This window comes from Lytechinus pictus, chromosome 1, assembly GCF_037042905.1.
Source record: "Lytechinus pictus isolate F3 Inbred chromosome 1, Lp3.0, whole genome shotgun sequence".
NCBI lineage: Eukaryota > Metazoa > Echinodermata > Echinoidea > Temnopleuroida > Toxopneustidae > Lytechinus > Lytechinus pictus.
The window spans coordinates 38,448,463-38,476,449 of record NC_087245.1 but is presented as its reverse complement, the minus strand read 5'-3'; the positions used below and the strand labels follow the sequence as shown (position 1 = coordinate 38,476,449).

Below are 27,987 nucleotides of genomic sequence, written 5' to 3'. Positions count from 1 at the left end.
CAAAAGGGTGTATTTGGGTGCATGCGTGTCTGTGCGTAATTGCTTTTTTTTTTCAGGTGTGTATTATCTATTGCAATAGTTTTCATGAATCAAGAGGAAGAAATAAACTATCATTTAAAACAAAAGAGCGTATCATATGTAACTGATATACTTCTATAACAATTCAGTTACACACACATTCACTCACACACACACCCACACACATGCGTGAGCGGGACTGTCTAACCCTCTCACAAAGTCCCTCCCAATATCAGTTGCGATGTATTGAAATTCTCAGTTTGCTGGCTTTGTAGAAAATGATGGCAAATGAGTATAAATGAGGTGGAGAACCCAAGGACAGAATAATTTAATTTTTATTAATTCGGAGTGCAACTTATCCCTTCTCCATTACAGGTTGACGTCATCAATTGTACACAGCGAGCAGAAGAGGGCGACACAATACTTCTCACATACAACGTAAGCACACAAAGAAGTACTATTGGGTTTTGGGGCAGATTAAATATCAATGTTTTTGTTTCAACCTCAGTATGATTTAAAACAAAATGTAACCGCACATTTGTTATATATTTTTTTCAATTAGTTTTTCTCTGAATTTGGTTATTCACCAATGTCTTCTTTTAGCCAGGCGCTTGGAATTAAATGCATAGTTTAATATTGATTTCCCTTTTAAAAATCTGAGCTGCAAGGTCCAAATTGTCACCTGTGTCTGTCATGTGTTATAAAATTGAAACCCAGAAAAAAAAAATCGCTCCTGAAATCATTACCTAGTGCTTTAAAAAGTGAAACAAAGGTACCGTAAATAATTTCATCCCGTACACTAACATGCGTTTAATTATTCGCTCCAGGAGATCATGATTTTTCAGATGTTTTCCCCTTTAAAGTGTCTGTAAGAATTTATTCATTTTTTGCTTGGTGTTTTTCATCAATATATCAATACAAACAATATTAAATACTAAAAGTATGACATCGATCAAAGTTCAGGATATTTTTAATGAGACCTACGCGATGCTTGCCTACACTCTTAACATTGTTGGGCAAAAAATGCCCAACTTTTAACCAACCCTGGGCAACATACTGTCCACACAGTATTGGTTAAAATCTGCCAAATTGGGTAATAAAAACTAATAATTGGGTAATAAATTTGCTCAATTGGATAACAATTGCCCAGAATATATACATGTTATTTTCCAACATACATTACCCAACACAGTGGACAGAATATTGCCCAACATTTTAAGTGTGTATATCTTACTTACAGAAAGCTTAATCGAAGCTAAAGGTGCTACTATTACGGAGTTTCCCAACCACTAGGCAGACGCTTTCCGGAAAGTTGAAAATATACTGTCAAACGCCCTTCCTGACAAAGCAGACTTTGTCGAAAATCGGTAAATCAAAACTGCAGTGTCGTCCGTGACTCTGGACAAACGACATATTTTCAATTTTTCGTCAGCTCCGTAATGTCGGACGAAACTGCTGCTCCAAATCATCAATTTTCGACGAAGACCTTTCAGCTTTGCATTGTGATTTGACAAGCGTTTTCAATAGATTTACTTTGTTGTAGAATCCACCTCCGTCGTAATTGCGGCGAAAACTCGCTAAAATGTCATTGTCACTTTATTCTGTATGATTTTAGGGTACCTTTGAAGATGGCGTTTCGTTTGATGCAACCAGACCCGGTACCTCGATGAATCTGACCCTAGGTCCTTCTCTGATCCAGGGATTCAACCTCGGATTGTTCGGCGCCTGTATCGGGTAAGAATCTGATTACAAGATCATGGGGAATTGGGGTTCTTGGGAATTTTAAGACGCATAAACGAAGATCATGAAAAAGATAATATTTATTTCTTACTGTGATTGGTTAGTCAATTCACGGGCGGTGCGGCTGTAATTATCATCAATATGATTATTATTATTGTCATTATTATTATTATCATTATTGTTATGGTCATTATTACAAATAATAGTAACAATCATATCATTATTAATATTAATATTAGTAGTAGTCGTAGGAACATCATCATCGCTATCTCCATTATTATCTTTAGTTTTTCATTATTATTTGTATCATCATTTTTTTCTCCCATCAAATATAATATAAGCCTATGACAAATTTGTAATACGAGACTGACCAATTATTCTGGTGCTTGATTTGCAGACAAACACGACGAATTTTTGTTCCTTATCGTCTCGGGTACGGTGACGCCGGTGCTGGGGGTGTCATCCCGCCTAAGACGGACATCATCTTCCTCGTCGGGGTACTCGACATCTTCAAACCGGAACCAACAGAAACAGAAACGGATTACGTTCACGAGGTCACTTACGAGAACACGACGGAGTTCGTCACAGACTCCAATGAGATAGACGACTTCGACACCGGCGATGACACCAATAACAACGTCATCGATAACAACCACGGGAAAGGCGACGGTGGTGGTTCTCGCGACCGGAATGACCACGTCCGAAGGCGCCCTCATCGTGGACGATCCTTCTGGTGGTACGTGCAGTTCCTGGCTATTCCCGTCCTCATCATCCTCCTCATCGTCGATGCCTATTACCTGTACAAGATATACTTTCCCCATGGCCGGGTCAAGTTCTACAAGGTCAGGGACCATGAACCTAATGATATAGTCAACACCCTCTGAAAAAACATCCATGAGTTCCCGCTAACCTTCAAGGTCCATGATTAAATCCAGGGCTTATATCCAGGATGAAGGTCCAGTACATTTTCGTACTCTGCATCCTAGTCCAGCACTGCCTCAGGGCACCGTTTCCTGAAGATGTGTGCGTGTTTTGCTTAAGAGGCTGTATGAACCTGTGTATACCTGATGGACAATTTGCTCTTGATGATGCTTTCTTCTGATATTTCCCTTGACCTTTTGATTTTTTATATACAGATTTTTTTGTCTGTGCTCAATATCTTTTCGTTCGACTTTATGTCTACTTCTGAATGTGAACAGCATCGCATATGTCGTTGTTTTTGGGTTGATAAGTCAGTATAGCAAGCCAGTCTTATATTGATCACGGGGTCGGATCGGTATCCTATATGGCTCTAAACATTATATTTTATTAATCGGTTGAGGCCACACTCTGGCCCGGAATGAGGTCTTGGGACTCATGAAAGTTGTAAGCACTTATAAGACAGTGACAATTGGAACAGTCTCAGAGGGCAATGCTTCTGAGCCAATCAACACCAAGGATTTTACTGAAACTGTCAGCGTTAACAATTTAATCAGTGCTGACAACTTTCATGAAACATCGCCTGATGTGACCCCGAAAGGAGCAGATCTGATGCGGAGATGGTAACATCGGACCTTATTCCCGGACATAATTCCGTCATTATTCAACTCGCCATTGGAAAAGGAGTTCCCCCCCCCAACGGATGATTTTCGAGTTAAATCTGACCGGAGAGTTTTTTTTCCAATTCAATTCGCTTTCTGGCAAGTGCAATTTCAACTCAACTTCATTCTTGTGCCATAGTGTCGTCGTAAAGCATTAGACATTCAAGCGGACATTTCTTTTTCCTTTTTTACCAACAGAGAGAGCATCAGCGTGGACATTTTTTTAACGTTATACAGCCAGTCCAACGAAACCATTGACACATGTGAAAGCTTAACTAAATTATTTCGAATGGGTTATTATCGATCGGATTGAAATTGGATTCGCTGGTGTGACGAGCATTCTAATACCTCAGTCACGGTTGCTCTACGGCAGCCGCATGGCGAGTCGAAAACAGGCGTTTTAACATTTTTTGTATAGCTTCATTTAGGTGGTTTGAAGAAAAATGAATAAAACGGCTGTTTTCGACTCTCCGTACAGCCGCCGCCGTAGAGCAAATCTGACTGAGATATTAGGGTTCGTTAAACATTTGTTTCATTATTCCGTAGAGCTGTGACAGGTTCAGATAGGACTAAGACAAAAAATTGCAACGAATGTACGTGCGTGCGTGCGTGTGTGTGTGTGTGTGTGTGTGTGTGTGTGGTGTGGAGTGAGGGCTTGTGTGTGTGTGTGTGTGCACGCGTGAAGTGGATTTTGTGGATGTGTGTCATAATAGGTTTTAATGGGATAGTGGTGTATTTATACTTGAGTGTGAATTTTGGTTTATTTCTTATCAAAACAAACCCTTAAAGGTAATGTAATATTTGCCGAACATTTCTATTCAATAAGTGTGAAAAGGTGATTTTATTACTGGAATTTTAAATAAATTGAAATTGCTCCTAAACGCCCCCCCCCCCCCTCAAAAAAAAAACACTTACATCACCTTGCAAGGGTTTTCTCATATGATTATCAAAAGATACTTGTAAAGTGTTAATAAGTTTTTGCTTTGACTGTGTTTTTCTCACCTTGATATAATAGGGAGTCGAAGCTTAGAGACAATAATCATGATAATTCTTATTCGTTGGGTATTGCACGGTGTTGGAAAAGGAAGACATTTTTGCAAGTTTATTGAGAAACGCATTCGGGGCGTTGATTGGTGTTTTGTGAGAAGAACCTGACAAATATCAGAGAGGTGTTTTATCATTGACATCTCACAGCTTTCCTTGGTTTTGATGTGTTGAAAAACACGGGTGTTTCAGTTTGGCAGTTTGAACTTATTGGCCCGTATTCTGAAGTCAGGTTTAACTTAAACTCAGGTTTAAAGTTGTAGTTTAAGTATGGGAAGCCAAAAGTATCATAATTTTTATTAAGTTGTATGTTTCTTGTGTTTACTGTGCTCTTTCCTGATTCATCGATGGTGAAGACAATCATCTATTTATACTTCCTAGACGATCATGAATGATTTGAGAGCCAAGTGAGCTGAAGTATGATACCTCTATACTGTTAGTGATTTATGTAACAATTGGCTATCCATACTTAAACCACAACCTTAAAGCTGAGTTTAAGATAAACCTGCTATCAGAATACGGGCCATTGAGGTTTGCGTAAATTTCGATTCATTGTTTGTTATTATCGACATTTTACGAATTCGAAATTAGCTTTTAATTAGAGGAATTATTTGAAATGGAAAACAAAACATTCTCAGAATAAATTTTCAATTTCCAACACGGTGTACTACCTCTAAATTATGGATCGCTGTGTACCATAGCGTTGTAAATAAATAAAGGAGTTTCAATGATTTTTTTTCAAATGTGATTTATCAAATGCGATTCAGCTGTGGTTGTAATGCATTAATATTAATCACGTTTATATTATAGATTGGGGTTCTTTGCGGTAACTTTGAGGATAGTGCGCAAACTAATTGCCTCTACTGTATATAACTACGCTAAATGTGAAATAAAACGTTTGGGAGGTGAATTTGTGCTTTTATACTTTTGAAATTTAAAGTTGGGATTCTTATTGGTGTATACAGGTGTATAAAAGTTTTGAATATGAAATGTTTTCTATCTTCGTAATGAATTGACATTTTGTAGATGTTGGTAGTGTGTGTTGTTTGTGAAGATAACCAGTGATATTTCCATTGCAAGTAGGGGCAGCGCCAGGATATTTTTTTTTTTTGGGGGGGGGCAAGACGACAGAATGATTACGTCATAATTTATATTTTGCTCAATAGAATTATAATATTAAATTGATTTGCTAGTTATAAGGCACAGACCTCTTTTTTTGTTACTATTCTTTCTGTTATTCTTCCATTTTATCCCCCTTTTTCATTACTTAAAAAATCATACCGGCAAGTACCCTCCATTTTCTCTGTGTTGCTGCCCCTAGTTTAAGGCCTCATTTTCTCTATTTTTCAATACTTGAAAAAAAATCATACGGGCGGTACCCTCCAACTCCCATACGATGCTGCACCTGTGGTTGTATTTAGGCCTATCAACTTGTTGACAATATTGATGAAAATTTTATAATACAGCTGGTTAACATCTTTTTATTGATTTGGCTGATATAGGTGGTTTCCGTCCTTACATGTCAAAAGACGCATTGTTGTGACAAAGATGACTGCATGGGGGGGGGGGGGGTCTTGATTAAAACCAAGGGTGAGATCAGGGTACTTTGTGTATAGAGGGGCGCAGAAATAGGTGTATTGTAGAGATAATATTAAGTAAATAGACGCCTTTCTCTATCATTCCTGTATTCCATCTCTCCCTTGAAAGTGAGAAAGGGGGTCTTTTTCCCCCTTTTCCTTTCCTCACCTTATTGTTTTTTGTTATTACTTGAGGAAACATAGGTGCGGTCCCCCCTGCCCCTCCCCTGTATAACCACCCTTGGTTATATCTATATACTCTAGTTGTAAACAGAAGTGCGATTCTCATTGGCGCTGCCCTACAACGTGAAGTGGCGCTCTTTCTCTTTATACATAGTGCAATGTGGGATAGTTAACCTGTCTACAATAAAAAGAATGAAGCTATATTGTTCGATGTAATAATGATAATACCAACAACATAGAAAGCAATCTGATTTTAGGTTGATTTTGGCCTTTTTTTCTGTCGGAGACAAATTCACCAAACAGACTGGTTAATTTGAACAATCCTTTTCGAGATTCTACCAACTTAATGATAATAAATCATTATAATTATTTAGAGGTCGCGCTCATATTGTTCGGTGACGCTCCAGACTCGTGACTCAAGATTACTTAATAACAATTATTTTAAGGCCATCAATATCGCATACAGAAGTGAAAAAAAAATTATTGGGTTACCAATGATACGATTGAGTTTTAAATAAGATTCAGTATACAGTCGCTAAGACTGTATATACAGTCGCTAAGACTGTATGGCTTATAGATTGATTTTATTTGTTATCGTTTAACGATTTTGATGAATGAAGTCAAGCCCAATACCGTTTACATGTTCATGTATATTCCTACTATTATGTTAATGGTAAATGAAATAAATCAATGTCACAACAATGGTTATGATACAATAAGTCTTTTTTTTAAAATGGATGTCAACATCTGGAACATGGCAATTCACCCCTCATGGAATTCACCTCCTGCACACCAGTCCTGAATGACGTGCTTGTAGAATGAACTTTGTACCGTTTATCAGTTCTGCAACGTGATTGGTTACTATTAATATGAACCAATCGCAAAAGACACTTATGACAATAAACGGGCTATCGATATGCCTTTTCCCCGCGAAATGGCAATACCGCGAAATACGAACTCCGCTAAGAAATGCGAATATCGCACGCGCGGCAATAAAGTTACATTATTGATCATGCAATTTTGCCAATCGAAATAGTGTTCTCCTGGTTTCGATCCGTACAAGTCAGCGAGGAAATGGACAAAAATATTCCAGAAATCATGACGATGTACAGGGCTACATTTGCTGAGTTTTCATTGACTATCCTGACCAGAGTATTGCTTATACTTCTCTTGTTTTCAAATGGGATACTGCTGACGTGGGCTGAGGAGTGTTCGTACCTCCACCAGATTCCAAACTGTAGGGAGACACTTCCGATATCTATTCCTAATGGATGCAAGCAAGTGAGGAACCTGTCGCTTCGTGAACGTTTGATTACCGAGCTAACACCAGCTACATTTGTAGGCTTTACATTATTGACGAAGCTCGTTCTATCTCATAACCAGATATCCAAAGTAAGTTCAAACTAAATCATACGACATCAAGAAGTTAAACAAGGCAAAATTATTTTAGCAAAATAAGGTTCATACAATGTGGCTTTAAAACAAATACATGCATTTCGTGATGCAATTTTAATTACCCCCACAACTCACAAAGAAATGTTTGTGTATAGTTTAGACAAATTATTTTTTGTTTTGAAAAGATTTCAAAAAATGTACTCGCTCGCTTCGCTCGCAACATTTTAGAAACTTCCCCCTACCCCATTTGTCTGCCCCTCTACATTTCAGCTCATTACGTTAATGTGATACATGCAATTACAGAGACTTGAGGCTTTAGATTGTTACTGACATACTGTAAGTCAAACAGTTATTGTAATGAAAGATTAAAGCTCACAGAAGTTTTGATAATTTTAATTTTAATATTTACGTCAAATTGATATGTCATACGTGATAATTAGCTTTGTCGAAGTCCGAGATATGAAAGATATTGAGTAAATCAATTGAAATTCAATACATCTATTTTTTATACTAGTGGCCCGAATTCACAAAAGGGGACTAAAGCTATACCGGGATTACGTTAAGCCATGTGTTAACTAAACACGGTGGACTAAGTATGTCTACCTGCCCTGTCCATTTGCAGTGAAAATATGACTGTTTTTGTATTATTTTATTGTCCTTTTCGTAGGTAAGTGCAAACACTTTTACTGGAGCACCACAACTGGAGACCATAGACTTGATGTATAACAACATAAATACCTTAAGCCAGTTTGCACTCAATGGCTCAGATAACCTCCAGAACATCTACCTTGGACGGAACTACCTGGTAGCTGTAGAAGAGACAACATTTCAACAAGCACCGGCACTAAGGCGCATCGATCTTTCGTGGAATTACCTTGTTAACTTAAGCAATACCACCTTCCAACATTTATGGAATCTTACATATCTTAACCTCCGCATGAACAAACTAGTGACTCTACCCAGAGACATATTCATGGACGAGTCATCGTTGATCTTCTTAGATTTATCGGACAATTTGTTAGAAACCGTTGAATCCAACCATTTTATCAATCTGTTAGAATTGAGAAAACTTGATTTGTCTGGGAACAGGTTGATGGACATTCATGGCAATGTTTTTTCTCTTCCACATATTGAGAGGTTGGATTTACGTGAGAACGGGTTACAGCATCTCGGCAATGAAACCTGGTTCAGTCATGTTGAGATGTTGTACTTAGAGGGTAATCCATGGGTGTGTGATTGTTCTTTACAGCCTTTTCGTTCAGGATGTCTCCGAGTGTCCCCATTCTGTAACATCATCGATTCTCCAGTCTGTACCAGTCCTAGTGATCTAACTAGCCATCCTATGAAAGGGTTCATCAATCAGACATGTCAGGATCTTCAAAACAAGGTTATCATGGTTAGGAATCTAACTGACGATAAAAAGCCAAATAATAAAAATAATTCGTATATAACGCGACGAGATGACAATATTAGTGTAATACCGAGCTCCTCATATTACGTATTTGTGGTTTTGGTGCCTTTGTGTATTCTTTTTGCCTACGTTTATTATTCGCTCAGAGCTCTTAGAAAAATAAATAATGCCTTACCTTTTCGAAATTCAAACAATGAACAACCTGTAGTGCCTTTTAAAGAACCTGCCATAAAAGTGCACTGTGATCGTGGGGATAGCACCCCAAGTAAGTTCCCGTCCCAAAGACCCAACCCACCAACCACACCTTCAAAGAAAAGCAACAAACGTTTAAGTGGGACACAACTCGAAATAAACAAGTGTAAGAGAAATTTGAACTGCTTTTTCGACGATTCAGACTCTTAAACAGATATCAGTTTGGTGGTTCTCAATACATAATGGATATTTAAATATGAATACAAGGTGTCGCCACAACACAATTGATATTTTGTTATCATTACACTGTTCCTAGGGGCGGAACCTTCATCTACTATTATTTCAGTTAAAATGTTTCCAGTATAACACGGTTGTAAATATACATGTATTTATACATTGTAACTAATATCCTGCCAATATCTTATTTTGTTGCAATAAGTCTATGGGTGATTCAGCCTTCTCTACTTTCTACCAAGTCCCTTTTCTCATCATTACTCTTCAATGTTCTCTTCACCTTCAATTATGATGTGCAATGTAGCCTTTCAGAGAATACACGCCTTCCGTTCTCTGTATAAATGTATAATAATATTGTAAATATCACAATAATATTGTTTGAAAATATTTTTTTGTATGCACGGTTGGGAGTAGATTAGACATAAATGTATACAGAAAAATAATAAGCAATATGAAAGTATTTAATCCACAAATCTATACCCCAATGGCACAAAAATGTCATTAGTTTAAATAAATATGTAGTGATATGGAAAAAACAGTTATTTCATTGCTGGTGAATATTTTGTACTATATAGGATTGTATTATATTATCATATCATATATTTGAAATGTTTAAGATAAGGCGTACATGGACTTCAAAACATTTGATAGGCTGAAAACCTGTTGGCTGAAGTTATACTGTCATAACTGTCGACATTATGTTGAATAAATTTACAGTGCAGTATCAGGTATAAAGAAGAATGTTTACTAAATTTTCATGATATAAAGAATTTTCCAAATTTGTAGTGAAATTTCACCTTTTTACTTAAAAAAAATACAAACTATTGCTCTAACGTGTCCCAACAAAAGTATCAAGAGATTTTATCAGTTATTATTTCTGCAAAACTTTGTTTTCATTGACGTTTTGGACTGTTTTTCATTGCATTATTTATTTATAGTCATATAACTACAGAATGAAAATAAAATGTTTTACATGTCATAATAATGGACATTTTTATGTATTTTTTAAATTGGAATTGAAATGTATTGCTGTGATTTTAACTGAAAAATATTAGGTTTTCTATAATTAATATTTTATACCGGTGCCAAGTCGAGCTATATTGACACAATACATCCCTGTTCACCAACCACACCATACACTCCACACACACACACATCCTCACCCAATTTCACACACACATACACCCACACACAAACTCTTACACATCCTTTCATACCACGTACAGACACACACATACACACCCGCACGTCCACACACACATCCTCATTGGTCCCCGCATCCACCTCTCAAACCAAGTATAGTTATTGTATAAACAGACCTGCATGCATCCATCCATCCTTAGTGACAAGTGGTGTTACATTCTAACAATGAGTGGTCAGTTGGATTTTTGTAGGTCTATTTTCTCCGGCCTTAATATTTTAGAGGGCATTGTACATTTAGGATAGTAATAGAGTTTTTGGTTCAGAACGATGTAACTATAAGGATGAGGGTTTATTTAGTTTTTGGAGTTAGGCTTTTATGTTTTACGAGCAGATTTTCCATTGGAGCAATTGTCGCCGGAGTAAATGTCATGAAACCTTGCATTTATACTTTACCCTGTTCGATTCGAGTCATCAGTGAATGTGTTAAAGTTGCATTTTAGCTTACTATAAGATATTCAATACTAGATCGCCTTGCTGACCTTTTTATATAGCCTACTATTATGTTTAAGGATATTGCTTTTGTGTATGACTTTGAGTAATGGATTTTATATCTTGCCACATGCAACTAATTGAAACTGATAGTGTGGAGCATACAGTTTATTCCCTAGGACCGATGAACAGGCATAGTGACAGTCCTACAATAAGCATCGTTGGATAAAAGTAAAAGTAAGTGAAGTAGAAATAAGTATATGCCTGGTATATGGCACGGTGGGAGGGGAAAGTTTTTTTCTGTTCTATTAAGCTATTCACCCCTAAAGGAATAGTAGTAACACGATAAGGATAAAAATATATTTTTAGAGATCTGAGTTCTTAATAATTTTTTTCAGTAGGTAGATCCGTAAGTAATTCCGTCTCGGAGTCTCATTTGAAAGTTTTATCTTGTTTACTTTTAAACTGCCCTTTTTTTCTTGTATGTTCCTTGATTTTATGTTTTGATCTTGTAAATCCTTAATAAATATTGTAATTTTTGTTGTGTTTTTTGAATAAAAACTTAAATATACAAAACTTCTGTCTAAACGATTTCTTTTATTATTATTCCTTATTTTTAGTTAGATAATCAAGGAAATATCAATTGAAATTGATAAATAAAAATACAATACTATGATTTTAATCCTAGTGGAATTTTAAAACTTTTTATATGCAACTTTTCAAAGAGGTATGTTATTCTATCCGCCAAAAGGAATGCTAATGATTTTGATATTTATGATAAAGGGAATGATGATAATGATGAGGGTGGTGATGACGATGATGGTGGTGGTGATGATGATGATGATGACGATAATGATGAGAACGATAACAAAGAGCTTTAACTTTCTAATCCATGACGAGGAAACTTCTGATTTAGGTAAATCAGCCTTACTGCGTATGAATATACCAGGGGCCCGTTGCATAAAACTTTTGCCAATAAAAATCTGGAAAATGAAAAAAAAAAACTGGCAAAAATTATGCCATTGAAAATTACATATTAAAAAGAGTTCGTTATGGCAAAAGTTTTATGCAACGGGCCCCAGAAGAACGCGAAGTTCAAAATTCTGCGCCGTGGGCTAGTAGGCTGTGAGCTCCCAAATCATGAGAACGGCGCTGATGCAATGCGAATAATTTATTTTAATATTCATAATTATATCAAAATGACATACATTACCAAGTACATATATAGTACCAACAATTATTACTGCCCCGTAATTCCTTTCTTGGGATGGATAATTTTTTTTATTCTTATATTTATACGACAAAATGACACTATTGTTATTTAGTTTTAATATTATAATGATACTACTACGTTTCGAAAGGATTATTCATGGTATAAGATTTGTATACATTAGGCATTTTCCCATCATGCACATGCTCACTTATATTTCCCTTCCTTTATTATTATTACCATACTGTTGTTTTCATAATTGATAATAATGTAATTGATATAAATAAAAATCTCTTTTAATAACTAAGTTGAGCAACATTGTGAAAATAAAGCTAGCATTACATTTAACAAAGAGAGAATTTAGAGCCCGAGTCAGAGAAAAAGTGTAAGACCAGAAAGGTTTCATTTTGCAATTGATAGTTGGATCATGACCCTTTGCCCGAAGTAACCACGCCTTTCTTATGGGTTGATAATTATTAAATGCTTTATTTGAGCCGATAGAAGCTGGTATTAGCCTGTTTCAGACATGATTTGATGCTTTTCGAACCATTGTGTGAAAATATGAACTGTAAACCCTTTACTGAACGAATGAACTTACTCATTTATGGAATTACCATGGTTACCGTCCCGTTACCGTATCTGGCTCTGCGCCAAAAATAATGATCGTTTGTGAACATTGAACTCCCAGTCATGCGAGCAGCAGGGAGGATTTTGTAATATGCTCTTATATTTTCATTTATCTTCATGCAACACCCAGTTTTGCTTTTTTCTAAGCAGATGACCCAGGGTTTCTGGCGGGGCACAAGGTGTATCCGTTTCATTACAATTTTCTGAAAAGTGGTGAAGGTAATCATCAACAGCAACGACAGAAAGTAAATTTACAATATCGAACCTATTTATCCCCACTCCATAATTTTTAATGTTCGCCATGTTGTGGTCCAAGAGATATAATACTAAACTTTATTGGTTCACATAATTCTGAATCGGGATTATGATCGCAAAATTATTCTCTTCAAAATGACGGAATAGAACTAGAATTATCAATAATTACCAACAAAATATCACGATAACAGAGAGTAGGCCTATACTGACAAACTAGGGTATAGTTTTATTGTATTAATCGTACATGTATTTTTTTTTCTTTCCTAATGGTGTTGGAAGAATGTGGCATAGATCAAGTAACGAATTATCTGAAACTAAACAATTTTCTTTCACCATGATAGAACTATAAATGCATTATTTCAATCAATATGCTCTTGAGAGAATAAGAAATGAGAGCTTTCGGGTTTATTTTGTAAGGTGTGGAATCTTTGGAAAAAACCGTTAAAGCTTCATCAAAGCGCTGCTTCACCTTTGCGAATTTCGGTTACGATTTAAATGTAAATGAATATATTATAGCGATTAATGATATTTGCCCCTCTACGAATTAGTGAATGAGCATCAAGAAAGTTACCTCCCACTTCCCGATCACAAGATGAATGACGCATAGTTACAGCCAATCACAAGACATACAGAATCGTACTTGTAATGAATATGTATACTAATCATGCAAGAGTGGGAGATTTGAGTTAATTCAATTGCTTGACACACAGCTTGCTTCATCAAACTAAGCGTTTGTACGCTCTTGAAAGCTGAATTTCTACGTATCGTTATTTTCAGGACAAGAAATATCTAAAATGGAAGTTCAATCTTTTAATAAGTTTTTTCAAGTCTTGATCATACTATTCATGTGCCGTGGCACCGAAACTCAACGTTCTTCGCCATGTCATCGTAAATGCTCTTACGTCGAGGCTTTTCAGCAGGCGAACTGTGAATACAGATCATTGGATACTATACCAATCGAATGCAATGCTGCTTCGTATCTATCGCTCCGTTACAATAACATCGCAAAAATACGACCTGAGATTTTTAGAGGTTTTCCTTTCCTGAAATACCTCTTACTATCAAACAACAACATCTCACATGTAAGTATTAACCTTGGTATAAGAGAAAATGAATGTGAAGGGTATAATGTTTTGTAGATACGTGCAGTATATAGTGCCTCGACTTGTATAATTCATTGGCGAAGTATGCCTACATCATATAAGATTGGAAACAAACATTTTAAAATATGGACTTTGAAATATGATTGTGTTGTATGATTGTGAGCGTTCATCCCCATTAACTGTTTAACACCATGCGTTGTGTTCGTTACATTTGCGCGACAAGCACAGAATGGTATAAAACTTTAAAAACATGTGCTACATTTGGTATCACATCAAAGGGAATCTTCATACCAATTACTTTAAAGATCTGACATTACTTCATTAACCAGTATTTACCAATTATTTAAATCAATTGGCCAGTTTTGCATGGTGGTAGACGAGGGGAGCATGAATCTTTATTTCATTAAGAAACTTAATATATAACATCACAGTACCTAAATATGTAATAGTTTTGGGGCTCCCTGGCTTATTTTTTAATGATAAGTGAGTCAAATTTGAACTGAAGTTCAAAAGATACCTAATTAAGCTAATTACTATAATTAATTGATGTAAATCATGAAATTACCACGAATGAAAATAGTACTGTCTGATGTAAAGAAAATGAGGAGAGATAAAATATAGGGCCTAGATGTGGGTTACACCTTCAACAAAATTTAGAAGCTGCAAAAATTTTAAAAGCACAAATTAAAATTAAAGACTTAAGAGAGAAATCAATCTATTGTTAATTATGACATCATGGTTTCAATTTTGAGAGTGTAGACTGACAATGATGACTTTCATGTGTCCGAATCTTCAGATTATTCTGGTAACAACAAATAGCCAGTGCACCTTTTATGCAATTGTGATTGCTGAAAACTTGTTTGTAGCAATAAAGCCCTCATCTAATGTCATTTATTCTTTTTTCTTAATGTTACATTACATTGCGTTTATGAATCAGTAGGTGACACATTACAATTTGACGACACTTATTTGGCTGGCACAAAGGTGTTCAGTGAATATTTTCCCATTTATCAAAAAACTACTTGAGAACGACACTGATATTACACTAAAACAGAGGCAATTCAATTGTACCCATAGAATGCCTTTTGTATTGGCATTGACATTCAATTGACCCAGTACCAAGATACCATGTCCTGCAGAATGTCGAGCAAGAGGGTATATTTAAAACATAACACTATAAAATAACACAATCGAAGTAATTTTGCCAGCTGTAAGATAAATGAATTTATTTATAATATGTTAGTTGTTTTTGCTCACACCAAGTTTAAGCTAAAGCACTTCTGAGAATTTTTCATTGTACTTTCACATTTTTCCTACATTTGCGTGTATGTTAAACCTGACTCTCAGTTGTCAACCTTTCGTCCACCGGTCTTTGAGCCAAGAGATGACAAATCTCACGATTTGAGTCAAATCATATTTTATTCATAATAACCACAGTAAATATATTATAATATAATTGTTAGTGTTTGCAAGTATATTCATGCAACTAAAGGCAAGACTACATAATTTGGGGGTAAATCAGACATTTTTACATATGTACCAAAACAATTGTGATGTGAAATTTTGTCTTAAAAGATGATTGCGCAATTATTTTGGTTAGAGTTATCCCTAACAAGTGATATATCATTGGAAAAGTCTCACTCTCAAGAGTTGAAATATGCATGTTATTTTCCTATGGAGTGTAAAGTTTTTCTCATAAGGTATATTGGGAAGTATATTTTTTCACAGTTTTCCACATATTTTTACCTCTAACTTTTAAAGACATTACCCTGTGCCTTTTCTGATTGCATTTTTGAATTCCTCAGACAATTTTCTTTCAGAATATATATATTTTTATGGGTATAAGTATAGGATGTAAAACATAAGAACAAATACAATTGTATGAAACGATGCGAGTTTGGAGGAAAATTTGAGTTATAACGGAAATGGGCCCAACTCAAAACGCATGGCCATAAAGGGAGGCAAGGTAAGTGAAATGACATCTGATAGGACTGTAATCCGCAGAAAAACAATATTACATTTTGTAGCTATAATCCAATCGGGAACACTTAAATGGCAACTGCATTTAGTTCAAATCCTTAAGACTGTTCAAATCATGGTTCCATATCCAAAATGCAACATTATGTATGTCCTTTTTTTATGATTTGTGCCCACAGAATGACAACAACCCTGAAAAGAGTAACTTTATTCTCTATACAAGTTTTCTACCACAAAATTTGCAAGTAAACAATAAATAGGCAAAACTTATAGGTTGTTCTCCTGAAGTGCGAGTGTTATACAATCATGAATGCACATTCTTAAAAGAATTAGACAAAATAACTCATGTGCTGGTGAATAACCGACAAAATGTTCCTACAAATTGACCAAAGTGTTGGTAAAAATATTTACCAGAATTTTTCCTTTTTGACCTAGACTCCATTTTGGGTCGAACACAATGATCTCCAACACATGTTCGTTATTTGACTAATCATAAGACAACTAACAATGAACGCCGGGAGACTGGTTTCAAATGACGTGCAACCAATGAGAATGATACTGCCATTATTATTATTAACGACCGTTAACAATGGGTATTCCCCTTATTTTATCAGGGCCCAGTAACACAAAGGTTTATGATGAATACAAAATATGAAACGACACCTCTGATTGGTTTCGAGCGAGTATTTTGAACAAACGCAAATGTAACATCGATCTGGATTGGCCATTTAGGGATTAATCGCCAACATTTGTGTTATGGTCTGGATCCCAAATCAAATCTTTCTGATATGAAATTCTGATATTCAAAATAAATACAAGTTGACTACGGATAATTTTAGTGAGATCTAAATCATAAAGATTTCATATTCAAATCTAAATTCAAATTGATTTGGGTCTAAACAGGGGCGGAAATTTATCCCAAAAGGTAGGGGGACAAGAGGCTGGAAAATTTGACGAGCAAAAAAAGAAGTTATCACCCCAAATTTAAGATTTAAAGTCATTTCGACGAAAATAAATTTGAATTGAATTGAATTGAATTCATTTATTGTCCAATCAAATGGAAATTTGGTGCTCGCTGGTTACCAACAAATTTACAAAAACAAATACAATGTATACCAATAAATGATAATTGACAGTATATAACAGCAAAATGGCGTTATGACTAAATAAATATTTTAATGGTTATATAAACATGAATTAAATAAGTAACATGCTGTTCCCAGGGGACTGATCCCCAACCCCTCCCATCTAAGATACATCAGCCTACAAGGCAGTTTGACCTCATCTTGCCCTACTGTTAAATATGTGAATTGAGTCTGGTACAAATGAGAATCTATATCGACTTCGCTTAGTGCGAGGGACGCACAAACGAATTCCCGATCGATTGTAGTTGTAATAAATAAAAAAGGGGTGTGTAGGGTCTTCAGGAGGACTCGATCAACATATGTATCTTCAATGCTTGGCAATTCTTTCCCGATGATACGTTGAGCAGTTTTCCTTATTCTTTCTAGTCTTTTCTTGCTAGCAGATGTCAAATTACCAAAGAAACAAATGAAATTAAATATTAAGATTGACTGAACAATTGACTTGTAAAACAAGACAAGGAGAGTGCTATCAACACGTATTTTCCTTAGTTGTCTGAGGAAAAAGAGCCTTTGGTTACATTTCTTCTGTATAACACTAACATTACTTGACCAGTCTAACTTAGATGATAAGGTAGTGCCAAGGTATTTATACTCACTAACCTGCTCGACAGCAGTGCCCTTGATACAAAGGGGCACGTGATCTATATGGGTGTTCTTATGAAAATGTATCACCATTTCTTTCGTTTTGGCTACATTTAGTTGTAAATGGTGGTTATCGCACCAATCAACGAACCGTTGAATAGTTGAAAAGTAAGAGTCGGCATTATCGTTCGATCGGATATACCCCGTTATGACTGTGTCGTCCGCGTATTTTATCATTACACAGTTGTCACCTGCGCATACACAGTCATTTGTATAAACTGAAAAAAGCACTGGGGATAGTACGCAGCCCTGTGGTACACCAGTGCTGGTGACACGAACATTCGAGACTAAGTTCCCTATTTTGACCTGCTGACCTCTGCACAACAAAAAGTTTGACAAGCAAACAAAAAATCATCCCAAAAGTAAGGCCATCTCGTCCTGAAATACATGTTTTATTTCGATTTTGAATGATGTATATCTTACCATCGTAAAAGACCACAAATAGTAGGGGGACATTTGATATTGTGTCCACCCTACTATTTTGAGTAGGGGGGACACGTCCCCCCTGGGATTTCCGCCCCTGGGTCTAAATCCAGAGTTCTGATAGTCACTATTTACAGGAGATCAGAGGATACATAAAAGAACTTAAAGACGTGAAATTTAGAGTGTAACTAGCATTATCTTATGAATTCATTCCACTTTGACATCTCATAAGCATACTTAAAATGTTGGGCAACATACTGTCCACTGTGTTGGGTAATGTATGTTATTAAAAAATATATTATATATTTTGGGCAATTATATCAAATTGAGCAAATTTATTACCCAATTGTTAGTTTTTATTTCTCAATATAGGCAGATTTTAACCAATAGTTGTATGGACAGTATGTTGCCGAGGGTTGGTTAAAAGTTGGCATATTTTGCCCAACTATTTTAAGAGTGTACCTATTTTAGTTTTTTTTCCTTGAAAACTTATATTCCACTTTGTATTTTGTATTAAATTGTGTAAATGAAACCATTTCCCCCAATTAACTGATTAATGGCAAACATTGTGAGCGGTGGCCGCTCACATTATGATATCTCTCCCTCCCCCTCTCTCTCCATCATCTCCCCCCTCCCTCTCCCTCTCTCTCTTCTCACCCATCTTCTCTTCTCTTTATTCTTTAACATTTTCTCCTTACTCCATCTGATTATTTTGTTTCAGGCGCCAACAGTGGCGTACCTAGGATTTTCCAGGATTTTCGTCGGGGGGGGGGGGGCAAAAAGGTCTTTCAAGCTCGTCAGGGGGGCAGGGATACATGCATGGGTGGTGGCTCGTCAGGGGGGGGGTAGACTGCCCCTCTGCCCCCCACCCCCCCCCCCCCCCCCCGTAGGTACGCTAGTGGGCGCCAAGTGTTTTTTTCCAACCTACTCAATTTTGTTATTGGTTCGAACCCGGTAATTTTGTTACAAAATTAACTACAACAGGCAATTATGTAAGTTGTTACAAAGTCTCTCATGTCAGTTGTATTTTATACATGTGTTTTGAACAAATAGTATATCATTCTATCTTTACAGATCGAAGCAAATGCATTCATCGGGGCACCTCAACTTAAGTCTATCAAACTGCTCTACAACAATCTTCAGGTGTTCGATCGGTACGCACTAAACGGAACAGAAAACCGACTCCGAAACATCTACTTGAGTAGGAACTCACTTAGAGTCATCGAGAACGGAACCTTCCAACTCGTACCAAAGCTGGAAGTTATTGATCTGTACCAGAACCGTCTTTCTCAACTCACTTCCGGTGTCTTCCAACATTTAAAAAACCTCGAGCGTCTTTTCCTCGGCATGAACAAACTGGTTGATCTTCCTGAGGATGTCTTCAAAGACCTATCTTCCTTGGTCTACTTAGACCTGTCCAACAATTCTCTCACAACTCTTTACATTAATGTTTTTGCACATATGGATTACCTAATGACCATTGATCTCTCTGGTAATCGATTGATTTCTATTGGCAATGTTCTTCATCTTCCGAATATTCGTTTGGATTTAAGATGGAACAAACTTCATCAACTTGACAATTTGACCTTGGAGATCTTGACAAGTAACGCCGAAATTCTGTTTCTGAAAGACAATCCTTGGCTTTGCGACTGTAGTATGGAGCCATTGCGTCAATGGTTTCAACAACTATCCATAAGCAACAATAAGGACGTCAAGATTGATGATCCAGTGTGTTCGTACCCGAGCGAATTAGCAGATCACACTATCAATTACCTTAACGTATCTTTGTGCACTTCTACATCAACTTCCCTTCCCTTGACTTCTAACAATGAATTCCATAATAATGATAATGTTGGAATTGACAAGAACGTATCAAAGTACCAAGATTCTGTCACAGAGAGAGCTGAAAGTGGAAAAAGAGATGATAAATTATTGATTGTGATCGTTGGAGTTGTAGTAGCATTTACCATTCTGATTGTGGTTATAGTAATCATTGTGATAAAGTTTCGAAAGAGACATTCGGATGAAACAGGCAGTGATGAGCTAAATGTAAGCATACCTTTAAAGCCTCGCGAACAATTCGACAATACGTCTCATGGAGGCAAAATGTTAACACCAGAGAAAGAAATTCTGAACAAAGAAAAAAATGTTGAAAGGTGTAGCAAAAAACTCAACTTTATACCTTCAGAATCTATCTGCTGATCCTTAAAGCTACTGCCTCTTTTCATTATTATTTCTTTAATTTTTGTATTTATTTTGAATCATTCCTTTCCTGTAAATAATAATGATTACTTGTAAAGTACACTGCAAAAATGCCGGTGTTAAATCAACACCAGCCCGGAATCTATACATGTCCACACCAGAGAAGTGTTAAACAACACCAGTTTGGTTTTGGTCTAGCACCAGATAGGTGTTTATACAACACCAAGTAGTATTAAAACAGCATCGGTTTGATTCCAAACTGATAGTGTTGTTTTAATAGTTCTCTGGTATGGACATAATAAATTCCGGGATGTTGTTAAATTAGCACCGGCGTTTTTGCAGTGTAATTATGCGGATTTAATTCAATATAACATACAAAAATAACTCTGAGGATAAAGAACAAGAAGAAAATAATGGTACTATCGATCAGTCGGACAATTTCATCTTCTTTGTTATTTAATGGGTTTCCTTGAGAACATTATAGGCTATAATACTTCATCGTGTAGGCCAAAATTGTGAAATATTTCATCAAAGCCAAATGTTATTAGAAAAAGCTATTGAAATAAAGAAAATGGGGATTAGTATCCTTGATCAAGTTACGGTTTGGGTTAACATCGCTTAATATCAAAATTATTTAGATTTTTTTATGTTATTGACTCATTTGCAGCTGTATGTAATTATAACTTGATTTATTATTGATCTATGAATGTATTCCGATATTATACTGTGAGTGGGAGCTAAGAAATTATTTCAATCAGTTTCTCCCTTTCCCTTTATCATGTTTATGTCCTAGCCTTCTTGGTCTGGAGATTACAGATTACATCGAATACAATTATATTGAGAAGATGTACTCCCAGACTGCATCAAGATAGCCGTCACAGAGCAATGATATTAATCATAGTTCTCTTTTTTCCACAAAGCTCTATAAAACTGGAGGACTGATTTAGCACCCATTCGGATTTTCAGCAAGAAGTTCGCAACGCATTTATTTGTCATTGAGCTAGGCCATTTTTTTCTTCTTCAGATTTTTCATCTATATTATTGGTTCTGTGGTAAAAAGATACTGCGTGTCATGCAGTAAAGACTTTGCAGTCACAAAGAGCTGGAATTTTCAAAGTTTACAATATAGAGATATTTTTTTTATATTCTTAGGCATCGGTCTCTTCTATCGGTTATATGACATTTGCTCTGGCGACAAATGCTACACCATAAATTCCACATACAAATATGATTGCGATAAAAACACTATTATATTGCCGCGGCGTGTTCTCATTCTTTCATACATCTTTAGTCCTTGAAACTTTCGTCTAAAAACGAAAAGCCTTAACATGAATGTTCCTTCTTGGGGGTAATGTGCAATACTCCTAGCTGTAGTAGCCTGATTTTTTTTTTCCATTTGATTTAGATATGTGTCAAATCATAATTGCCTCGGGTGCCTTTTTTAGTTTTTGTTTGTATTTTATTTTGTGTCCATCAAAGTGGAACGCTTGTGTGCAAGTCGAATTGTTGTCATGGAGAAAATGTGTTTTTAAAATTGATAATGCGGAATCGAGTTTCCACTTTTAGCTTGTATATAGATTTAAAGTGTCATTATACTTCTAATGATTCGTCTCCTAATTACTACTGGGATAATTTTGTGATCTGTATATATTATTATCATTCTAACTATCTCTAGATTAAATCTTGGTTTAATCATTGGTGGTTTAATGAATGAGGACACTAAAAGGCAACCACACTGAGCAGATTAACGTTGTATTCATTTTAACAGTGATATAATGGCAGATCAATATTAATATTTTGCTAAAGAAAAATTTGCAATCTGCTTTCATACTGAATTGAATTTATTTTCATACTTCACAAGATAACAAAATAATAACATAATACAAGAAATACATTTGATTACATAGGAAATACAAAGATAATGGCAGTAAATAAAGTGAAATATGAAGGAACCTGCATAAAAAGCAGAGCTTGTAAAGTCTGCAGGTTCCTTAAAGTAATTATGAAGTTCGTAAGGAGATCGGACACTAAATAAAAATCAGACTACAAAGGAAAAACCAAAGATTAGCGCAAAATCACGGGGTAAAGAATTAGAGGAGAAGTGGACAATGTGAAATATAGGAGGGGAATGAGCGAAGAATGAAAAAAAAAAAAAACTATATCACAGAATACCTTTAAAAGGTACAAATCAAATACATTATATGTATTCAGCCAGTGCGTCTTAACGGTGTCCATAACTGGACAAAAGAAATGATTTCAGTTTACATTTAAACATACTTAGGGATAAACAGCTAGTTATTTCGTTTGGAAGATTATTCCAAAGCCTTGGTCCTTCGAATACAATTGTTCTTTGAGCAAATAACGTACGAGTACGTGGGAACTATTTGTCTATTTACTGAAAAGTTTTTACAAGTTTACTTGGACTTTGTATCCATGTTATCTATGCACGAGCTTTCATTTTTCCTGTGCATTGTATACATGTATTTTGATTGCCCAAAATGACATACTTTATACTTTATGAGCAATAATTTTCATAACTCATTCAATGTAAATATTTGTACACTTTTATTAAAAAAACCTGCAAAACTTGATTATTGTTTAAAGATTCATTGCAGAAGTTCCATTGTAGGTTATCAAGAGTATAAGAATGCTGAAATGAGTATCGGGTACAAGGCAAATAACAGAAAAAAGTAGACAAGATATCGGGGAAGATCTTTGAAGACCAGAATGAGTATAACTCAGCAGTCTGAATCATATGCCTGGATCATATGCTCTTGAGACTATAAGAAAAAGAGTGGGACCATTCAGATTATTAGGTGATTTTTTTCACTATTACATGTACATTGACAACAAGTTCACATTTGGCTTTATCAAAGCAGGGTGGTCGCTGCTTCTCATATATACTGCCAATTAAAGGACAATTCCAACCCAACAAAAAATTGATGTGAATAAAAAGAGAAAAATCCAACAAGCATAACACTGAAAATTTCTTCAAAATCGGATGTAAAATAAGAAAGTTATGATATTTTTAAGTTTCTCTTCATTCACAAAATAGTTATATGCACATCCGGTCGGTATGCAAATGAGGGAATTGATGACATCACTAACTCACTATTCTGTATTTTATTATAGAATTATTCTTAGTTTCTCCTCATTGTCCTGCGAGACAAAGTTTTATATCTCCCTGAACATGTGGAATTACCATTGTTTAACATTTTATGGTTCAGTCAAATTGGTCTTAATTTTCAAATCTGTAAAAATTGAAATATTGTATATTTAAAACAATAAAAAAACAAAAGAAATAGTGAGTGAGGTGCATCATTGATTCTCTCGTTTGCATGTGACTAGCTTGTGTATATAACTATTTTGTGAAAAATAAGCGAAACTTTAAACTGTCATAACTTTCTTATTTTACATCCGATTTTGATAAATTTTCAGCATTATGCATGTCTGAATATTCTCTATTGATTCAAATTAACATTTTTCTGAGGTGAACTTGACCCTTAAGTTGTATTTTAAATGCAATTAAATGTGATATTGATTAATCGCATACGTATTTTGATCACATGACGAACGACAAATAGCATGAACCAATCTCAGATAACAATCGTTACCGAAATAATGTTTGCAAAGCAAACTCAGCGGGACATGTATCACTCTTTATCGTGGTGGGTCAAACGAAACGCTCGTTTGCCGGATCGTAAGCCCCTCGAAATTAGCTCCCATGTCCGTAATAAGTTCATATAAATAGTCATTTCCAGGAAAACAGATATCTAAAATGGAGGTTCAATCTTTGAATAAGTTTTTACTAATACTTTTCATGTGCCGTAGCACCGAAACTCAACGTTCTTCGCCATGTCATCGTAAATGTTCATACGTTGAGGCTTCTCAACAGGCGAACTGTGAATACAGATCATTGGATACTATACCAATCGAATGCAATGCTGCTTCGTATCTATCGCTTCGTTACAACCACATCACAAGAATACGACCTGGTGTTTTTAGAGGGTTTCCTTTCCTAAAATACCTCTTACTATCAAACAACAACATTTCACATGTAAGTATAAACCTAATTATAAGAGAGACTGAATGTGAGTAATGTGTGCAGTACAATCATGAAACCTAAAATGTCCCTTTTTATGATCTGAGCATATATATATATATATATATATTTTTTTTTTTAAGTTTCACGTATTGGCTTCTGTAAGGTAACAAAATAATGATGAAGATAATGCTTTGATTGCCAATAAATAATTTATTGTTTACTCGAATTTTCAACGGTCCTCCGTCTTCTTCAGGAGTTTACAATGTGTCTATAGATATATATGTGCTCAGATCATAAAAAGGGACATTTTAAAGACTGATTTTAGGATTTCATGAAAAGCAGACGTATATCACCAACCCGGGATCACCAATCCACTAATGTGAACGTAAGCACGGAAGGAAATATTTTATATTAAGATCCATCCATATATCTATCTATCTATCTAGTTTCATGATTTATGCTCTGAATGACAACAAACCTGACAAAACTTTATTCTCGTTACAATTTTCCTACCAAACATTGTCATATGCAATACAATTACATGTAGGCCTAAACATACTCTTAAAATACTAATTTAAAAGAACTAATGCATTGGTGAATAGTGTGTATATATATTTATAAAATATTTATAATGTTACTCCAATTTTTTGGTTAAAAAACTTGTACCCGAATTTAACGTTGATGATTTTGACTATAGAGTGCTATGGTTATTTGATTAATTATTTTTTAAGAATGAATATAATTATCCAAGCCAGAAAATCATAAAAGCCAACTGACCATGAACGGGGACTGGTTTCGAAGGACGAGCAACCAAATGATAATGTAATCATTGTTATCATTAACGATGGCCGGGTATTACTCTATCAGGGCACTGTAACACAAAGGTTTACGATGGATACAAAATATGAAAGAACACCTCTGATTGGTTTCTAGACAGTGTTTTGAACAAAACACAAATGTAACATTGATCTGGATTGGTCATCCACAGTTAGCCATTAATCGCCAACATTTGTTATGGAGCGCAGATCAACCCTCTGTGATATGAAATTCTGAGATTCAAAATGAATCCAAATTGACTACAGATATGTGCATAATGACTTTTTGAACGCTGGATTAAGATCTTAATCATGAGAAGAATTCATTATTAAATCTAACATTATTTAGATTGAAATTGATTTGGATCTAAATCGAGAGTTCGGATTTTCACTATAACAGCAGATCAGAAAATGAATAAAAGCATTTAAGAACTTTGCGAATTCATAAGCATACCTATATTTAAATGTTTTCTTCAAAAATTATATTCCACATTGTATTTTGTATAAGATTGTGTCAGTGAAACCATTACCCCAATTAACCAACTCTCTCTCTCTCCATGCTCTCCTCCATCATCTCCCCTCCCCACCTCTCTCTTTCCTCATCCTCTTCGCATTTCGTCTATTCTTTAATACTTTCTCCTTACTCCATCTGTTTATTTTATGAGGCGTCAAGCATTCCTTTAACTGTTTTGTTCAATAACTTACCAATTTGTTATTGGATCAAACCAGGCAATTTCGCCACAAAATTAATTTCAACAGGCAATTATGTAGCTTTGTAGATTGTTACAAAGTCTCTCATGTCAGTTCATTTTGTATTACGATCATTATTTTAAACAAATTTATATCTTCATATCTGTATAGATTGAAGCAAATACATTCATCGGGGCACCCCAACTCAAATCAATCAAGCTACTCAACAATAATCTTCAGGTGTTCGATCGGTACGCGCTAAACGGAACAGGAAACCGACTCCGAAACATCTACTTGAGCAGGAACTCACTGAGAGTCATCGAGAACGGAACCTTCCAACTCGTACCAAAGCTCGAGGTCATCGACCTGTACCAGAACCGCCTTTCTCAACTCACTTCCGGTGTCTTCCAACATTTAAAGAACCTCGAACATCTGTTCCTTGGCATGAACAAACTGGTTAATCTTCCTGAGGATATCTTCAAAGACCTTTCATCCTTGGTCTACCTAGAGCTGTCCAACAATTATCTGACGACTCTTTCCAGCGATCTCTTTGCACATATGGATTACCTAATGATCATTGATCTTTCTAGAAACCGATTGGTTTCTATTGGCAATGTTCTTCATCTTCCGAATATTCGTTTAGATTTGAGATGGAACGACCTACATCAACTTGACAATTTGTCTTTGGAGGTCTTGTCAGACAACGCCGAAATTCTGTTTCTGAAAGGCAATCCGTGGCATTGCGGTTGTAGCATGGAGCCATTGCGTCAATGGTATCAACAACTATCCATAAGCAACGAGAAGGACGTCAAGATTGATAATCCAGTATGTTCATACCCGAGCGAATTGGCAAATTACACGATAAATTTCATCAATGTGTCTTTGTGCGTGGAGATAGCAGTAAGCAGTACAGAAACATCGAAAGAAAGCGTCTATAATGCTGAATTTGGTACGAATGACATTGGAACGGACCAATACGTTACAACGAGCTATGAAACTGGGAAAACAAATACTAAATCATTGTCTAAAATTATTCCTGGGGTTGCAGTAGCACTGGTTATACTAGTATCTATCATCATAGTAATTTGTTATGTAGTATTTCGAAAAAACAATTCGGGCAGTCCTCCCCAGAATCCCCACCGAAGCACAGCAGACTCTAATAACTCAAAGAGTGACGAGGTCCAATTCAGTTTACAAGATCCTAATAGCCTTGTATTCATGGGCAACGGGTTAAGTGTACTCGAATCATCCGAGGACAAAACTGAACCAATTGAAATGACACCATTAAGAAATAGCAGTAACTCTGACAATGAGTGTCCAAATAAACCACAAAAAGACAGAACTAAACAAGAGAGCAGGGAAAGCACACGAAGAAAATTGAGTTTTTAATAGCGGTGTAATCAGGGCCCTGGGAACGATTTTTTCAGTGGAGAGCTGAAATCTCTCCTCAAAGGTTGGGGACAAAATTGAGTTTTCTATTCTTATATACACATACACACGAACCCAAGGGTACCCTCACACACACACACACACACACACACACACACACATATATATATATATATATATATATATATATATATATATATATATATATATATATATATATATATATATATATATATGTATATACACACACACACATATATATATATATATATATTATATATCTATCATCGGCGTTCATCAGAACCGTCGTCTTAGTCAATTTTGGCTAAAAAAAAATTGAGATGTTTGAAAAAATGAATGTATAAGTCCTATTCTAGTCATAACTGAATTTCTAGGCAGCAATTTATTTCAGTTTCTGAGATATGAAGGGATTTTCACGGGGATGCCATACAAATTTT

At 35.6% G+C, this 27,987-nt stretch overlaps 4 protein-coding genes across 4 annotated transcripts; all 4 read left to right on the top strand.

The window, feature by feature from the left end:
• The first annotated feature begins 397 nt into the window (after nt 1-397).
• LOC129284232 (peptidyl-prolyl cis-trans isomerase FKBP10-like) lies at nt 398-6,844 on the top strand. Its single transcript, XM_054919665.2, has 3 exons — nt 398-456; nt 1,634-1,752; nt 2,156-6,844. Exons 2-3 carry the CDS (start codon nt 1,685-1,687, stop codon nt 2,640-2,642), a joined length of 555 nt encoding a protein of 184 aa, XP_054775640.2. The 5' UTR covers nt 398-456; nt 1,634-1,684; the 3' UTR covers nt 2,643-6,844.
• A 237-nt stretch (nt 6,845-7,081) lies between these two features.
• LOC135154742 (leucine-rich repeat-containing protein 15-like) lies at nt 7,082-11,578 on the top strand. Its single transcript, XM_064102332.1, has 2 exons — nt 7,082-7,534; nt 8,205-11,578. The coding sequence occupies exons 1-2, from the start codon at nt 7,217-7,219 to the stop codon at nt 9,348-9,350; spliced, it is 1,464 nt and encodes a 487-aa protein (XP_063958402.1). The 5' UTR covers nt 7,082-7,216; the 3' UTR covers nt 9,351-11,578.
• A 2,365-nt stretch (nt 11,579-13,943) lies between these two features.
• On the top strand, nt 13,944-23,142 carry LOC129266891 (leucine-rich repeat-containing protein 15-like). The gene is made up of 2 exons (XM_064104606.1): nt 13,944-14,180; nt 19,463-23,142. The coding sequence occupies exons 1-2, from the start codon at nt 13,944-13,946 to the stop codon at nt 20,588-20,590; spliced, it is 1,365 nt and encodes a 454-aa protein (XP_063960676.1). The 3' UTR covers nt 20,591-23,142.
• Nucleotides 23,143-24,245: 1,103 nt separating this feature from the next.
• Nucleotides 24,246-27,684, top strand: LOC135155702 (leucine-rich repeat-containing protein 15-like). The gene is made up of 2 exons (XM_064105725.1): nt 24,246-24,647; nt 26,312-27,684. The coding sequence occupies exons 1-2, from the start codon at nt 24,369-24,371 to the stop codon at nt 27,527-27,529; spliced, it is 1,497 nt and encodes a 498-aa protein (XP_063961795.1). The 5' UTR covers nt 24,246-24,368; the 3' UTR covers nt 27,530-27,684.
• The last annotated feature ends 303 nt before the right edge of the window (nt 27,685-27,987 follow it).